The sequence below is a fragment of the Cornus florida genome, unplaced genomic scaffold (assembly GCF_030987335.1).
Source record: "Cornus florida cultivar Cherokee Brave unplaced genomic scaffold, ASM3098733v1 CherokeeBrave_3.0.0_Hap2_Chr10, whole genome shotgun sequence".
Lineage (NCBI taxonomy): Eukaryota > Viridiplantae > Streptophyta > Magnoliopsida > Cornales > Cornaceae > Cornus > Cornus florida.
In genome coordinates this window covers 69638283-69657109 of record NW_026775580.1, presented here as the reverse complement: position 1 = coordinate 69657109, position 18827 = coordinate 69638283, and the positions used below count along the sequence as shown (strand labels likewise).

The following is an 18827-nucleotide window of genomic DNA, read 5'->3' as shown; positions in this document are numbered from 1 at the left end:
TATTGAACCAAAGTCCTATTCTGAAGCACAGAAAAGTGAAGATTGGATGGTTGCTATGAAAGAAGAACTTAATCAAATTCACAAAAATGACACTTGGACACTGGTTCTTAGACCTGCAGCTAAGAATGTTATTGGTTCCAAATGGATTTACAGAAACAAACTTGATGAAAAAGGGACAGTTCTTAGAAACAAGGCTAGATTGGTGTGCAAAGGATACTCTCAACAAGCTGGTATTGACTATGATGAAACTTTTGCCCCAGTTGCTAGGATGGAATCCATTAGAATGCTCTTGTCCTTTGCTTGTCACAAACAAGTCAAAGTGTACCAAATGGATGTTAAGTCTGCCTTTTTTAATGGAGAGTTAAATGAAAAAGTATACCTGGAACAACTTGAAGGTTTTGAAGATCCCAAGTCTCCCTCCTATGTTTTCAAGTTAAACAAGGCCTTGTATGGTCTCAAACAGGCTCCCAAGGCTTGGTATGAAAAACAGCATCAGTTCTTGATCGAACAAGGTTTTCATAGAGAAAAAGTGGACAGTACTCTTTATGTCAAGCTTCATAAAGATCAGTTCCTTATTCTTCAAGTTTATGTTGATGATATTATGTTTTGTGGCTCAAATACATCTTTAGCCTCAGAGTTTGCCAATTTAATGAAAACCAGATTTGAAATGTCTCTTTTGGGAACTCTTGGATACTTCTTAGGTCTTCAAATTCATCAAACCTCCAAAGGAATTTTCATCTCTCAACAAAAATATGCCTCTGAGTTGCTTACAAAATTCAATATGACCGAGTGCAAATCTGTTTCAACCCCCTTGTGCCCTAATTCCAAGCTGTCTCTTGAGTGTACCACAGAATCAGTTCCCTATACTCTTATAGGTCTATCATTGGCAGTCTATTGTATCTCACAGCTTCAAAACCTGATATCATGTATTATGTGGGGTTGGTAGTAAGGTTTCAAAGCAATCCTAGACTCTCTCATCTTCAGGCTGCTAAAAGGATTCTGAGATATGTCAAGGGTACTATTTCCTATGGTCTACATTATATCTTCTCATCCACATTGCCTATCACAGCCTTTTCAGATGCTGATTGGGGTGGATCATTACCTGACAGAAAAAGTACATTAGGTTGTTCCTATCTTCTTGGTTCCAACTTAGTTTCTTGGTTAAGTAAGAAGTAGGATACTGTCTCTCTGTCCACTTCAGAAGCTAAATACATAGCTGTTTCTCAGGCTGGTTCCCAACTTCTCTGGATGCACACTGCTTTTGCTGATCTTGGTCTTCAATTCTCAAGTCCTCCTAAACTCTACTGTGATAATCAAAGTGCCATTGCAATAAGCAAGAATCCCATACTTCACTGGAAAAGCAAACATATTGACATCAAGTATCACTTTCTTAGAGATAAAGTCCAGAAAAGCCTCATTGACATCACTTATTTACCAACTGAAAATCAACTGGCAGATATCATGACCAAACCTCTTCTCCCTCACTGATTTTCAACCCTTAGAGCTCTTCTCAGGGTTGTTCCACCCCTTTTCTAAGCATCTCATTGTTGGTCCTTCTCACCTTTTGTCCTTCAATGTCAAAAAAGGGAAGAATGGACTGAAATAAGGGTAGTTTTTCAGCTATCCCTTCTCTTACTTGCTGCTATTGTTACTATGCTTCGTATTACTTTGGTTGAGTCTACTTTATTAAGGTTTTATTTCATGATTGAAGTTTTTGTCATTAAAGGCAAAAGGGGGAGAGTGTTGGTCCTGAAGTCCCTCAAGCATTGTTTGCCTCTTTAATGTGAAAAATCTGTGTGGCAGTGGCTTCAAAGGGCTTCTTCATTATCAAAGTTGCTTGAAATAAGTCTCAAGGATAGTGTGGTCATTTTCTAATCAGTAACTTATACTTCATAACTGTCTTAATGTATTTATCACAGTATATCTATCTGTTCCTACTTAATTTGCTAAGTATTGTGTGGATTCAGTTCATGTAAATTGTCACAAAGGGTTCCAGGGGTAACATTGTCATTTCTTAGTTGTATTCAACATATACACGTATGTTTTGGATGCTGCATTGAACTGGATTGACCTGAGTGAATCAGCATTGTCATTGATATAGTTTCAAGATTTTTCTTAGCTAAGAAGCTAAAAATCTGTTGCAAGGATATTCTAGTCATTTCTTACTATGCTCATTAGTGTGACACGTTTCAATGGTCCTAAAGTAAATGAATATGTAAGAATATTGCTTTTCTTGGAGGTCAAGTCTGGAGCTGAATGGTATTTTGCAGTGTTGTGTGTATTTCAGTGTGCATAGAAACAAAATTGCTGAGGTGGCCTTCTGTTATTGGTTCTTGCTTTTGAAAATATCTGCATTATACCTTACCAATGATTGGCTTGAGGTGACAGGTGTATTCTGTGAATGTATGAAGTTCTGTGCACTTTGTGATTTCATATATATATGTTGTTATAGTCATTTTTAGGGTTCAAGCCTTGTCTGTGAGAAGTGACATTGAGCTGCAGCCTGAATTATCTCGAGAGCCTTGATTGAACTAGTTTTTCTGAAGTTTTTGGTGATGATTCAAGCCAGAAAAACTCACTGATTCGAGCTATGTGATTGTTATAACAGAGAAGATGTTCTTGCTGTTGTTTTTCACTGCTGCAAAGGCTAAACTGAGTATTGGATTTTAGTTCCAAGGTGCTGAGGTCTTTTCAGAGAGTTGACACAAGTATTAATCACCTTTATACACTTGCTAAGTACTGAATTATTGTTGAAATCATGCTGAAATAAAAAATGGACAGTGAGCTCATTTGTTTTACTTAATTTTCTGAGATATTCTTGGACTCAAGCACTGATTGGTTGTGCCTTGCTATATTATAAGATTTTAATCCTCTAGCAAGTGTATTTTAATGAATCTTGTATTTTGAAGTTGGTTTTGTGATAGAAAATTGGTCTGCTGCAATTTTCAGTTTTCAACCCTTAGTCATAGACTGTGTTTTTGCTGAAACAAGGGTTATCTTGGTTCTATATGCTTAACTCATGCTACACTTCAGTGACCAAAAGTCATTAACATGAGTACCACAGTGAATGAAGACTGAGTATGATACTATTGAATGAATCTCGAGAAGAAATTCTCATTTTACCCCTCAAGATCTAAATGCTAAAAACTGATGTTATGAAGTGGTAATTTGGCATTCTGAGTTGTCAACCTTATTTCAATTGAAGAAAGAATTTGTGTTTGTTGTTTTACATTTGCTATAATGTATTTGGTGAGCTTAGAAAGCTTGTTTGGTCCTGGCAGGGTTGCCTAGGACAGGGGGAGTGTGTGTATACACTTGTTAAGCTAGTGTGTGAGTAGAGTGTGTGAAAACTAGTGTCTACTTCTGTGACAAGGGTGTGTGCAGAGAGTGAGACAGCTGAGTGTGTAACAGCTTACTTGCAGCTAGTGGATGATTGAATTGGCATTGGCCAAGAACTAAAGTTTTCCTTGATTAAGAGGATTTCCTTGTAATTTCTATTGCAATGTTCATTGATTACTGTTTTGACTGTTTTTAAGTTACTTTTGAAAGAAGGTTTTGACTAATTCACCCCCCCTCCCCCTCCTGGTCTAACAAAATACTAACAAATAATTATAATAAAGTAGTTATTATAGTTATCCAAACATGATAAACATCTAAATACAATTTCAAGGGTGCTGATTTGCATTCCATATATTATTAGCAATATGATCACGTAAAATATTCATTGGTCGCGAGCGAGATTGTGACACATTAGCCTGAATATCATCATTATCATCTTCAAATATTTCATCTATCATCACCTCCATAATTGCATCATCAAATATTGTATCTACATGCGCCTCCTTTCTTATAAAGTTGTGAAGTGTACAGCTGGCTAGAACAATAGCAACCTGAGCTTCAAACTTCTACGGGGGCATTTGCTTCAAGATGGGGAATCTCATCTTAAACATCTCAAAACAGCTCTCAATGATATTTCGCAAAGACGAGTGCCTGTGATTATATATTTCCTCTCTACCTTGGGGTTACCGAGAAGCTTTACGGTACTCTTGGAAGTGGTACCGTTAACCCCTATAGGGAGCCAAGAAACCCAGTTGATTGGCATACCCGGAGTCCACCAAATAATATTTTCCTTCCATTTTACAAACTATAAATAATTATACCATGATATTTAAAATAACTATTGCAAAATTGTAGGAAGTATGACATTTACCGTCTGGATGCTTTAGGAAATGCATATCCTCATTATTAATGGTCTCGTTCAATATCTTAGAATAATTAGCAGACCTCTCCCATCCCGCTACAACGTACGTGAACATCATATCAAAATCACAAACAACCATTACATTTTGTGTGGTATCCCCCTTCCTACCACGTAATGGTATTTGCTGTCCACATGCACGTTCGCATGGATATGAGTTTCATCAATTGCCCATATGCAATTCTTAAAAAAAGGATGGTACTTTTTTGACTTCCTTATATGGTTAGGAACTTTGGTTAAATCTGTGGGACAATAATTTTTTTCTCTAAATTACACACTTTTTGTAAAACCGAATGGAAGTGTTTTGAAATTGTATAAGTAGAGTGTTGAAATCTTTCTACTACCACACGATTCCTTTCATTATGAGCTAAAGTAAGCAAGAATATGTCAACTTGTTCATAAATACTTAACACATGTAGAGTCTTTCAACCCTAATGACCTAAGGGCTAGTTTGGTGTGCAGGAACGAATTGGAATGAAATGAGAATGGAGGTGGGAATAGAATGAGAAGAGAATGGAATGGGAATGTTGATTCACATTCTACCGTTTGGTTGCAAACATGGAATGTGTAAAGTTGGAATGAAATGGATTTATATTATTTTAAATACCCTTTATTGTAAAAAAATTAACAAAAGCAAAAAGGTGAAGAGATGATAGAGAGAAAATAGAGAGATAAACGCAAAGTCTCCATAGCTATCAATATTCCTACTGCCATAACCACGACCATCACCACTATTCATTTCGATAAATGAATTCTGAAATCCACCAAAAATCCCAAAAACAACTCTAAAAAACAGATGAAATCTACCAAAAATAGAGGAATCGACTAATAGATGAAATCCACCAAAAATACCAAAAACAACTGTGAGAGAGGAATCGACTAATAGAGAAAAAACATGCTTTTGTTCTGCTAGATCGTCACCGACAGAGGGGACAAAAAGAATCGTTAGACCTAAATGCCATCCAAATTCGTGATTGACCCATATTTGAGCTTCCCTGTAATTTTCGTCTCGTAATAGACCAAGTACTTGAACTATATATAGCATAGCTTTCCGAGCTTGACGACGAAGCTTCCGTCATCGGAAAGAGAGTACGATTTGATGGAGTCTGACAAAAGACCGCTCGGGAGGCCAAATTGGGGGAGAATTTCGTAGACTGTTGGGGGATCGGAGGAAGGGGAAATTGCGGGGATGGAGATGATGTAGAGAAAGAATAGGAGGAGACCTAGATGGGGTTTTAGATTGGGCGCCATGGTTTCTGATGGGGGTAGTCTAGAGAGAGAAATGTTGGGAGAAAGAGAAAGAGAGTTGAAAGAGGGAATGGAATGGTCATTCCTTTTGTTTGAAGGTGGAATAACTTTGATGAAATGACCATTCTCCAAGAATGGTGGAGAATGACGATTCCAAATTTAAAATTAGGCACCAAACACAATAATGGAATAAAAACCATTCCATTCCATTTTCTTTGTATTTCATTCCACCACACCAAACTAGCCCTAAGCTCCCCACACAACTTAAAAAATACAGGGGTGGACATCCTGAAGTTTTCAAAACATCTACTTCCATGCCCATACAAGATCTCCATTATATATGTTTCCCCAATTAAAAGTGAATCCCTACAAGATTGTTTATGATAATGTTTCATATAATAATCCAGCATACATGCCATTATGATGACACATTCATTGTCGCTATCATCATCATACAACTTAATTATTGTCCAAATATCCATCTGTATAATACAAAATGTAATAAACGACATAAATTACAATCATCCCAAGCCATATACTAAATAAGAAATAAAAGCAAGATAGCAAATAAAATCATCTCAAGCCAAATACTGATATTGTCATTATAATCATCCCAATAACATAAATACTAGTGTACTTAATATTACAATCATCCAAAGTCATAACAAAACCAAATAAGAAATAAAAGTAACAAACCAAATAAAGTATACTTAATAGTACAATCATCCAAAGTCATAATAAAAGCAACACACCAAATCAAAGATTCATAATCCAACCAACCCTCTTATCATCAGGAAAGCCATTTAGAAAGAACTTCCTCCAAACTTCATCATTACGTAACATCTGGGTGACCTTAGCATATTGTTTCATATCAACGCCCTCCAACTTATTCAAAATACTACAACATAACTTAAAATCACATTTTGTCTTGTCCGGATAATTTACTTCAACCTGACATTCTTCATGGACTATTTTCATATTAGATGATGAAGCTTCTTTTAGGCCCTTTCAATTCGATCACATTTCTCTCGTTCAATATCTTTCATTTCACGCATGACATCGCTCATTGTGGAGGCAAAACTCTCTTTCTTTGGTTTCTTACCACGAGGTTAAGGAGAGGGACTGATCTCATGACCTCCTAACTGAGGTAAATCATCAATTTCAAATGAGCTATGTATGGCTGCATGGTGTGCGCGGGCTTAGTTGATAATGGGTGGATTAGTCGAAGCATGGACATGTGCACCTGAAGCGTGTGTGCCTCCAAATATGGTGGTGAGCTTGTCAAAATGCTTCCATCCCTTCTTTCGAACCTTACCATCATAGGCATTCACCTACAAATTATTAAAGTACTATTAATATTAGGTTAAGTATACATTTCTCAAATAAATATACATTTATTTGAATAACTAACCTTCATCAATCTAGGCCATCTTTCTATTTCAACTATAACTATGCTCGTCTCAGCATTGTATCATACGCCTGTTTCTGTTAACAAACTCACAAAGGCTTTGTACTATACCCTCACGTGGTTGAATTTGCTCCTAAGTTGTTTCAGTTCATACTTCTTCCCTGTACGGACCCTTATGCCTTTTACTATATTCTTCCAACTAGCAGGGCAAAAAGTTTCGCTACTCTGATTACCAACTTTCACTTCTTCCTCCATACAGATGATGAAAGCTTCGAGCTGAGAATCATCCCATACTAGTTTTCCATCATCGGTATTGTCTGTAAGGTCCTCTATTTCTTCTCCAACCACATTCTCACCATTCATATCCATCTAATTACATAGTTTTAAAAGGGTCATTAACAACAGCTGTCCCATAAATTATGCATGTTCAGTGACATTCTTCTATCTTTCTTTTTTAAACTATCATATGTGGTAATTGCAACATGGTCTTATGTTAACACTAAAAAACAAAGTAAAATAAAAATATTTTGTCTTTGTCCTATGTTACTAATCGATCTGGCAATATTTTTCATTATGTTAACACTAAAATACAAAGATTTTTTCAGATTCCACATTTTCTAATTCAAATTAAACATGAATATATTCCGCAACTAAGATATAAAACAAAAAAAATTTATACTAAGAGCAACAAGTACTAATAGCAACAAGTAGGGTCACACAAGAACCACACTGCAGACCCAAAATAGAAAGGAAAATAGGAACTTATCCCATCTACTAGATTACTACACATCAGCTGAACCAGTTTTCTAATAAATCTACATACCATGACTAAATTTTTGTTTGTAATTACTTGTTTGCATAAGAACAAAAGCTTAACTAAAACATACTCTCCAAACCTTATTTTCAATCAGAATTGAATAATATCATAAAAGCACAAATGTAGAAAATTATTGGAAGTCACAACTTTACCAATTCATATGTAAGATTTTCTGATCAGTAGTTTCAATAATTCATGCATTAAAAATAGAGTGCAAGCCAATGATTTATGTAAGATGTTTTAAAACAATAAGGTAAATTCTATTTTATTAAGGTGCTTTTCTTTTCACAATAATCAGAGGTAAAGTTTTAAGGATTCAAAAAGCAATCATTTCATTATAACTCTAAGCAACTAATAACCATGTAACTATGTAAGTTCATCAAAAGAAACCAATTCAAATAACATTCTAATTGACCAACATATGGATTCTTCCCACTGAACCTTAATCCTTTCCTTTGAAAGTATTCATTTTAGCTACATGGGAAAGATCCCTTCTTGGTTTCTATCAACTAAATGAAGACAAACACAGAAACAAAAAAAAAAAAAATTTGAATTTGTGTGTATGATATATATAGTATTAACATACATATGTAAAGTATGGAGGAAGGGAAAAAGAAAAAAAATCATAGACATTAACTAATAGAGCAATATTCTACTCAGTCCATTAAAAAAAAACTTCATATCCACAGCCTATAACTTCACATACGCAGATTTTTGCAAAACTCTTTTTATTGAATTGATTGCAAATACCGATTTCAAACATGCATATATTGATTAAAAATTCTCTCAAAAAAATTAAAAACAAAATTATAAAATAACTCTAGTTGATCAGAGAGTAGGCTAGTATTCTACAGATAGAAATCAAAGAGCCAATCAAGGTAATGCGTACAAACAAATTACGGATATCCTATTCAGTCAGAGATATATTATTTGTAATAGTTCTTAAAAATTTTAGAAAACTGAAGTTTGTTTCTCTGTTATATTTCCTAAATCTATTACCTTCTTCAATGTGAATCTCATTTTCATGCCTATTTGTTAAGATGAGGAATCATCTTCGTTGATTGATAAAATGCTTCAACATTATTGTTATTAAGTATGATTTGAAAGCATAAAGCAAACCTAGAAAAACTAAAACATACCCGAGATGAGAGAGATGAGGAAATAGAGGTAGAGAGCTTGGGGAGATTCTGGAAATTTTCTTGTCAATCCATCGCCGAAGAAGAAGACTGGAGCTAGCTGGAAGTTGCAGACGGCTGCAAGCGTTTCTCGTTGGGGTAAATCAGCCGGAGAAGAGAGAAGATAATCCGAGAGTAGAGAGAGACGCGATGAAGGGAGAGCTCTTCAGATCTTCAGACACAGTCGTCGATTTCAAGCCCAATCTTCACACACCGTCGAAATTTTAGAGAGAGAAGAAGGATTAGGTATGTTACACATGAAATACGAAGATCCAGATGAGCTCACCATGAAATAGGGTCGTCGATTTGTAGAAGACATCAGCCGTACTGGAGTCGCCTAATCGCCTCAACTGCGCGAGAACCCTAGCCCTGCAACATGTACCCAATTTCTCTTTATACATGTTCTCAAATAGTGGGTGCATTTGTTGCACCCAGTGATTTTTGGGCCGGCTAGATATTTGGAACAATCCAGAACACCAAATTGATGTTCCAACTTTTGGCTCATTTTTAGAAAATGTTCTAGCATTGTTGAAACCAACACAGGCCGGCCTAAATATATTTTGTTCTCAAAGTGAGTTACTGTAGCGGATCTGGAACATTACAAAACACAATAGAACACCTCTCAAACAGGCCCTTAGTAATGAACATTGTAATTTTTCTAAAGTCGAAGCCCATTACACCATCATTTTTGGCGGGCCATTCTACGAACATCACATAACTTGACTAGCATATGGAAGTGGCCCAAGTCAAAAAAAAAAAAAAAAAAAGTTGACCGTACCATGTGAAATTGTCTCAAAAGTGAGAGATCTAAAATAAAATTAAAAAGACAAATAAGAAGTCTTTATTTAGGAAAATGAGCGGATATATAATTTGAGAGTCAAATACAAAGAATTTTTTTATGAGAGTGGAAAATAATGTTATCATTATAATTGATGACATGTCATTTCTATTTATATAAATATAATCTGAATGTGTTAACTTTCAGTGTCACAATTCATTTATTACTATTTGTGATTTAAAAAATTGTAAGCAATGTAAGTACTACCCGATGAAGCTATTCGAATATTAAAAAAATATAAAATATAAAATATCATATTACTTTCCTACGTTGTCATTATAGAGATATTTGAATATAAAAAATATTGTATATCATATTACCATCCTATGTTGTCATGCTTTAGTTTATTATATAGGTGACATCGGTTTAATGTCATTCTCTTTTGTTTTTGGGTATTTTTTTTTTTTTTTTTTAAAAAAAAGGTTTTAACGCTTTGGTATATGTTTGTCTTCAGTCTCCACGCTGCCATGTAATTGAATGTGTTGACCAAATGTTCAAAATACGTCTTTTGTGCGGGTTGGAACTTACCCGACAAGAAATTTCGCTACCTTAGGACCATTATAGTTACGGCCGCCGTTCACCGGGGCTTCGGTCGCCGGGACAAGTATTTGAAATTAAAAAACTTATTTTTAAATTTTGGACATGACCATGAATTGAACTCATGTCTAGGGGGTGTCCATGACTATTATTCTAACGTCTTGGCAGTGCAGATGGCTTATGTTACTTAAGGAGTATGGATACATTGGCACGCTAAATTTTAAAAAAGTAGGACGAAGCCCACGTGTATGATTTATAAATATAAATATTTATTTATATATTTATATATATATATATATATATATATATATATATTGATTAATAATATTATAAAACTTTAATTCATTATTAATTTTATTCTGAGAGTTGTAATGATTTTTATATCATATCTACAGTATTTATTCCACTACTTTGTCATAATGTGTATTTATTTTAAATGAACAAATATCACTCGTTCAATGTTTTGCTTGTGATCATGTGTGTATAATATAAATTTTTTCTTAAAGAAAAAAGTTTAATATGTTCATATTATTTTCAAGATTACTAGATGGACTTGTTTTAGAAATATTTGAAAGCGTCAGCCTAAATGTTGGCGGACACTATCCAAAATAAAAAAATAAAAAATAAAAATTTATTTTTATTTACAACCACGTATACGAAGTTTCGGACACGTATCCAAAGAGTATTTGATGTGTGTTGGTATCCAACATAGACACGACACGGGTACGGCTCCTTCGTAGAAATGTTGGTGCTTCATAGTACTTAAGCAATGGGAAATGTCAGAAGATCCCAAAGAATGCACGAGTCTAGCTGCTTGTTTGTGCTGGGCGTTTAATTTGCAAAAGTCTTCTCCTTTGCTTAGCTGCAGCAATGGATCAGTTTTGAATCATTGATGCAGAGAGGCTTGCACTGCCTAAGGCACATTGTTGTTTATTCATTCATACAATTGAACAGGATTATTAAAAAGCACCATGTAACATGCTTCAGATGCCAAGAATGCAATGGTTATGTCAAAAGGGAGGCCGGTATAGGGGGGAGACAGGTACCAACCAGAGCTGTGGAGAGCGGCACTCAGTGCATTGCTCGCGCTCGCCTGCCTAAATCAGCTACATATCCAGCAATGACATGATACAGTAATCGCTCGGTTGGGAGCTACAATGGCTATCATAGGAGAGAGAATGTTGCACGAAGATTTCAGTACAAGGACCGGTTGAAAAGAAAGAGAAAAGAGTTGTCACACGAAGAATATGCATCCATAACTAGATATAATGTTGTGAATTAGGTCAGGACTTTATGTAGTCTATTCCATAGAGTCCATTATTGCAATATAGCTCCTTCAAATACTTGTGAAAACACCTAAACAATTTATACTTAAGTACAGTAGTAATCACCTAAATGAAGAATGCTGAAAACTAAGAGCAAATAGAGCATGAGAATACAATCCTATCCAAAGAAGTAAATTTGATTGCATACCTGCATTTGTGCAATTTTTTTCCTTTACCTTTGAAACCAAAGGAGTTGATGATATCTCCGTGAAACTGCAAATGCTAGGTTCACCAGGCAGAATAAACTAGGAACCAAACAAAATATCAGCTTAAGAAACAACTAAAAGTCATTTTGCTCACAAGGCATTATCGAGAACATCCAATTCTTTTTTCTTTTTTCCAGAATAATTAGAACAAACATAAACTTGGGTAGAACCATAGAAGGGAGGTAGGGGAGAGCGATTTGGATACTTTAAGTGGACCTGTACATGTAGCTCTTCAAATATGCAACATTAAGAAGACCCTTTAATACCATGACAGCTGAATCAGTTGGAGATTAACCTCGAACAATCAGTAGCACAACCTGATGCGGCACTTCCTTCACCTACAACATCTTTCTATCAGTACAAGTGTGAGTACACAGAGTCACATGGCCATGGCAATTTAGGAGAAGGTATACCAAATGTGATTTACCTATCACTCAGCTTCTGAAACTTTCAAAGGTAAGATCCAACCCATAAAGTGTGTTTCTCCACGCCAAACAAGGTACTTTTCTGGCACTTCAAGGAAATCAATCCATTAACAGAGCTTAGAGTTGACTTTTGATCTTAGGAATAGGATTCCATAACCATCCCCGGCACAAAATGAAAATAGGTTATGGTCCCAAAAGAACAAAACATCCGTACAGAAGAACCAAATGCAATTACACAACTTGAATGCAATTACACAAACTCTGGACAGTGTAAGCATAGGTGGGCATCTAATCAATTTAGACTAAATAATAGAAGTGTTTGTTGAATAGTAAAAACCTATCACTCAGAAGAACCAAATGCAATTACACAACTTGAATCAACAGCAAAGATCATAGACTTCCTCAAAGCAGATGCCTAAAATTCAGTTTGACATAATTATTTCATCAAAACAAACAAACATAAGGTTATAACAGCATACAAACATTTTCAGGCACTTGCCAGTTACATAAATTCAAAGATATTTGTAACCCAATCATCTGTACTGCAGATAGACAAGATGATCTTGCATCCAAATGTACAAACTCTGACCTTAAGCATCACCAGTTTTAACTAAGTGAACACTTGATGCTGCCTTCAGATGCTATATGCATCGAGCGAAGAAAGTCTGTCCCACATACCCACCAGCCATTGCTCTCCTCACGTTGGATTCAAACATCTTGGGGTTATCCCTCAACACCGCAGCTGCATCTGGATTGAGGGGATCCTCATGATTGGGTTCCTAAACAAAAAGCCACAATTAGATAATATCATAAATCCACTGATCTACAATGGCTTTGCACCAGAAGAAGAAATACCGTGAATAGATGATACAGGCCATAAATAATGGTATTTATATTTAGGACAGGTTTCCAGTCTTCTCGAAGAATGTTAAGACATACATTTCCTTCCAAATCGATATTAGGATGGTAAACCTGTAAATATGATGTTAAATTAGTGATAGCCTACCCATATAAACTGATTTACTGAAATCTCAACAAATTAGTAAAGAAAAATTGAAATACAAGTTTTTGCAAACCTTTGTCTTGCACTTGACTTTTGGTGCCTCGTGGGGATAGATAGGAGAAACTTGGAATGAGAATACAAATATGCCACCTCTAGAGAATGAGTGTCCAGTTAAATGAATTAGAAAACCCATGGGCCATAGAGCATTCCACAATATTTTATGTGTGTGTGCATGTGTGTGTGTATAAAATAAAAAGACAAAAAGAAAAATTGTATCAAAACTAATATCTTGCTGCACAAGACACAATGAACCACTATTAGAAGAGTGAAGAGAAACATATATATCAGTGGTGCATAGTTGTCTAATTCATAACAAACTATAAAGATACTTGGAAAGCATTACTTACAAATAATATCCTTCATCCGGACGAATTGTAACCTCAAAGTTCATCAAGTCATCCTTCCCATTAGGGAATGATATGGTACATGTTTTGTGTAGGTTGAGTTCACTTATATCTACAAGGTAAAAAATTCCAAAAAAAAATACAATTACATCTGATAATATGAGCATTTAAAATGAGAAAGCAAGATGAATCCTCATCCAGGAATTATGACAGCAAATGAAAATTTCCCAGCAAAAGACAACAAAAGGAACTTTTTTTTTTTTTGATAAGTAGACAACAAAAGGAAATTTTGATTAGGTTTATGTTTTATTCAGGCCATGCAGTGGAAAATAAGATGGTAATAGAATTATATTCCAGTTATTTCAAGATTTGTTCAGTAAGACCATCCCAATACACTTCCATGTACATGTGAACCTTATTAATGCTCCAACATGTCCTTGAAAGACCCCTTTGAGAGCATGTAATCTACAATTTCCAAATCCTTTAATCCTACCTCTCACTTATACTTAAAATGACAATTCCCAATCTTAAAGGTAACAAACACAATATTCCCAACAATATCCAACAAAATTGCAAAGTTCAATCCCTCCTCTTTGGGAAAGAAAATCCATTCGCCTAATTCCCACTGCCTGTTTTCTAAGTAAAACACAATCTTAAATAGCAATATGACTTCTTTAGATATCGTTTGTTTAAACAGATAAAAGACACCTCACATGGAATCACTGAAAAATGGACTAGAAAACTTATTTGGTTAGTATAGTTTTAAAATTAATTGAATGCTATCTAAATTGTAATGCAAATCAAGAAATTGAACTCCTCATCGAATACAACACTTCCACTACACCTGCTTAAATACCATACAAAATTAACTGCTACTAAATGTTCAAAAAACTTGGAATTAATAAATCTATATAAAAGAACACATGTTTATTACAAGAACAATAAATAAATAACTGATGAGAAATTATCACTATTTATAAGAGGAACCTTTGTGGAGACGTAATTCCCCAGCACTTTGCTTCTTGACTGGTGGCTTCCCATTTGCATTTTCACCAAGTTCTCTCTGCTTCTCCTTTACTTTAAATAGTTTGATCATTGCTCCTACAAGAATTATAACAAAAATGAACAATAAATAAAAAATAAACAAATCAAGCAGCATTCAATAAACTTCTTTCCCAAGTATTTGTGAAATAAATTGTTTAAAAAGCAAACACAAGGAAAAATCTTGGGTCCATCGCATCATTAGAGAACATTCATTTTTCACTTTTTTTTATTTTTATAAGTATTAGAGAACATTCAACACACCCATGTAACAATCCTACTTTATCTTCACCTGTACATGCAGCTCTTCTGAGCAAGCACTAGGCTTCGTTAACAGGTTTAAGAGAATCTATTGCTTTATATAAACTGTTTGACTCATCTCAAGCTCAAAAAAATTAATTTATCCTTTATTCAAGGCAAAACACCCCAAGACAAATTGAGAATGATCCTAGAGAAATTGCAGTAAAAAGTTCTGACCTTTGCCAACATTAACTATCCTCAGATTCACAACCCAAGCAAGAAGAAAATATATTCAAATCTAATCACAGGAACACACACAAATTTGCAAGCATTCCTTTGAAACAATTAATTCTCTTTCATCAGAGGATTGCTTTCAGCTTCAAAGAAGCAAGTTCACAATTAGAGACAGTTTAGTATATGTCGTAAATATTTCAACATCCTTCGATTGTGTTCCTTAGTCTACTAGTTATATCAATTTCAGTGATTCAACTCACTTTTAGCTCTATTGATTAGACAAACAATAGCTACCCTCAACAGCATAAAAGGAGAAACCGATAAAAAGAACAAAAATCACAAAATAACAAGCATAGCCTAGGTCATGAACAAGGGTTCTGAATTCAGTAACCAGATTCCAAGCTATTACTTTCAAAAACAACATATCAACAAGCAATTCAGTAAATACCATCACAATATTACATAGATACAATCATAGAAACCAGATTAGTTGTAGAACATCCTATTTAATTGAAAACCCCATTTAATTAAAGATTAGAAACATCAAAGAAGAAATAAAGAACTGCAAAGAGTAAACAAAGTATTTAAACCGAAAAAGGAAGGTTTCCGAAGCACAGATACAAGAAACAAGCTTTAAATTGCACGATCTGATCAAGAATCAACAACATCCATATAAATCTACATATGTACATCTGTTTATCTAAAAATTATACATATAGCAATACATACAACTATAGGTGTGTGCGCATATATATATATATATATATATATTAGAGAGGAGATGATTGAAGCGAACCTGTTTGATGAAAAGGCGCAGAGAAGCAATAGGTTTCAGAACGCAGATGGACCAGCAGATAGATATGTTTTGGTAGAGATGAGAGAGAATCTTAGAAATGACGCTGAAACCAAGTCTACCTTTTTACTACCATAATTTGTGTGTGTGTGTGTGTGTGTGTGTGTGTGTGTGTGTGTGAATTTTGGACTTGGATCAGCTCAGTGGGTCTTTGCGGTGGGCCAATGATTGGTGACCACTTCAGGTTTCGGAAGCGAATTGGACTAATGTGGGGGCTGCTTTCTTATATAGTTACGATAAGCTCTTCAAGCTTCAAAGTTCAAAACAATAAGAAAACTTGTTAGGCAAGTTCGGTTAATGCTTTTGCTTTTGTTAGTTTATTATGGAATAAAAAACACTAAGTTTGTAATATTTATTGTGATTTGAATATTATTGAATAACTTTTGAAATTGAGGACAAAATTAAAAGCATAAAAATCATATTTTTGGTTGCTTTCACACTATAATAAAATACTGTTCAAAAATATTACAGTAAAAAAAAAAATTATAAAGTGACATTTTTAACTAGCCATTTAATTTTGTAAACTTACACAATTTTTATCAAACACGTTTACATATTTTTATTTCCAAAAATCTTGTAACAAATTTACGTTACTAAAAAAAATTTCAAAATAGTATTGAACACAATTTAAAGCAGGATAAAAAATAAATAAATAAATAAATAAAACACGTTTGCAAGCGAGCCCTTATAAAAGTGTTTAGTGCTCTCTAAAATTAGATACAGGAGAATGTAACTGTGTTATGAAGTTATAACACAATGAAATATGTGAGAGGTGTGTATAACTTTGATATAAATGTATTGTATATATTTATATTTTTTTAATTATTATCTAAGTGTGGTTGTATATTCTGATAGAGTAATGATACTTGCATCGATTTGATTATGTTATATTGTCTATACAGCTGTTTTGCAAGCGTGCACAAAATGACTGCATAGAATCTCTTAAATAGGAGGGAATCACTGTTAGAACCTCATGGATGTTGTCAAATTTTCGCCATGAGACATGATTGTGAATTTTGGTCCCATTATTTTTTTTTCACCTCTTTTAAATTAAAATTGACATTTAGGATCCATTTGTTTAGATGTAAAATTGAATTATGGTGTTTGGTTGTCGTAAAAAAAATATTAAAATTTAACAAAATTAACTTATCCACCAATTTTCGGCAAATTATTTTACATGTCCACTGCCTGATGAACTCAACCTTAACCTTGATGGACTTGACCTTAATATCGACGTAGAACTTTGCCAAATATCAACAAAATAAAATTAAAAGAATATTATTTTACCTGAATATGTTTTTCAAAAAGAATATTTTACGTCGAAACAAACGGAGCCTTAAGTTCAGACTTAATTCAACCCAGTAGCAAAGCAAAGCACTAAGCAATACGTAATTTTTGTTGTCATTTGAATAGTTGTGCATAAAAAAGGCCTAAATAGGAAATGAAGAGTTGGTGTTTTCTAATTTTTTGCAATGTAGCAAAAAAAAAACATTGAAGCGGTAAACAATAAAAAATAATAATAATTAATAAAAAAAACATTCTAGGTTTCTTTTTTAACCAGTTATTTTGTTTCTCAATCTTGCAACTCTACTTTTTTATTCTTTATCTAACTTGTGTTTCATGTTTTTGTTTTAAAAAAAATCCTGTAACATTTTACGTTACTAAATATATTTGAACATACTTACAACAAAAATGTTGTCACGTTTCAAATGAAAAGTGAAACATGAAATAGCACCTACATTTTTCGCGAAATAATATCATCTCAAAAAGGATGAGGAAACTCTTTACTTTAATCTAATTATTACTATATCAATCTAAGTCACACAATTATTCTCATATTGCTCTTATGCTCCTAACATACTTCGATTCTTACAATCCCGCACATGCTCTTGCTCTCACTCTTATATCTATTATGTACAACTTATATTTTATCATTCTCACATTCTCGCTGTTGAATTCGTTTTTACTCCCGGCTTAGGTGACTTGGGTTATTATAGGTATTACCCAAATAATAATTGATGGACCCCAATCCCACTGACCAATTGACTATGCCACGTCTACGACTAGTGGTCCTAAGTAATTATCTAATGTGAATTTCCCTTTCATTGCGTTGTTTCATTACTATAACAATCAATCACTTCCTAAAAAAAATTAAATTAATCCTCTGCAAAATCAAGCTATCAAAAAATAATTTTAACCCGTAATTCACTATCAACAAATACTGTATCAATTTAAATTGCGTGAAAAATCTCATGAAGACAAAATCCTTCTAGAAGTTTCTATAAGACTGGTCCAAAAACTTACAGCATTGTCCAGTCTTCTGATAATTCCAGTACACAAAGAAATAGTAATATAATAAACGAAGGAGACCCAATCGGATTCTACTTCCATTTTATTGTGACTTACTACTTCTAGAAATAGAATCTTACAATTTTTTGTCAAAATTTAATTATGTTGTTAATTTAAACAGAAGATTCTATTTCTAGAAGTAGTAACTCACAATAAAATGGAAGTAGTATCCGATTGGGATATATATTAAACAGAATTAAAATTGAATTTCCAAATTATAAATACTTTTAATCTGTCCATTTAGTACATCAAGTAAGCAACTAAGCAAGTACTAAATTGCTTGCATGACAAATATTCGTGGTGAAAATGTAACGTGTTTTCTCAATAAATTAGTACTGTAATTTAACTAGGATATTTGTGAAGCTTATAACTGATTCCCTTCCACAGCCATTCTAATCATGACTAACTCCATCCCACTCAACATAATTTTGTTCTAATTACTTGAATCAATTAAAAAAATATTGAT

General features: G+C 34.0%; 1 protein-coding gene and 1 long non-coding RNA gene across 3 annotated transcripts; both read right to left on the bottom strand.

Moving 5' to 3' along the window:
- Window positions 1-6067: 6067 nt before the first annotated feature.
- LOC132279082 (uncharacterized) lies at window positions 6068-12233 on the bottom strand. The gene is made up of 2 exons (XR_009471208.1): window positions 9193-12233; window positions 6068-9110 (listed from the first exon to the last, which is right to left on the bottom strand). It is a non-coding gene; the product is annotated as an uncharacterized LOC132279082 (long non-coding RNA).
- A 376-nt stretch (window positions 12234-12609) lies between these two features.
- LOC132279080 (NEDD8-conjugating enzyme Ubc12-like) lies at window positions 12610-16111 on the bottom strand. 2 transcript variants are annotated; one of them, XM_059781012.1, is made up of 6 exons: window positions 15956-16111; window positions 14632-14745; window positions 13648-13756; window positions 13314-13392; window positions 13093-13209; window positions 12610-13016 (listed from the first exon to the last, which is right to left on the bottom strand). In XM_059781012.1, exons 2-6 carry the CDS (start codon window positions 14738-14740, stop codon window positions 12879-12881), a joined length of 552 nt encoding a protein of 183 aa, XP_059636995.1. In that variant the 5' UTR covers window positions 14741-14745; window positions 15956-16111; the 3' UTR covers window positions 12610-12878. The 2 variants fall into 2 exon arrangements, with proteins under 2 accessions (XP_059636995.1, XP_059636996.1); XM_059781013.1 differs by lacking the exon at window positions 15956-16111 and adding an exon at window positions 15750-15774.
- Between the last annotated feature and the right edge of the window lie 2716 nt (window positions 16112-18827).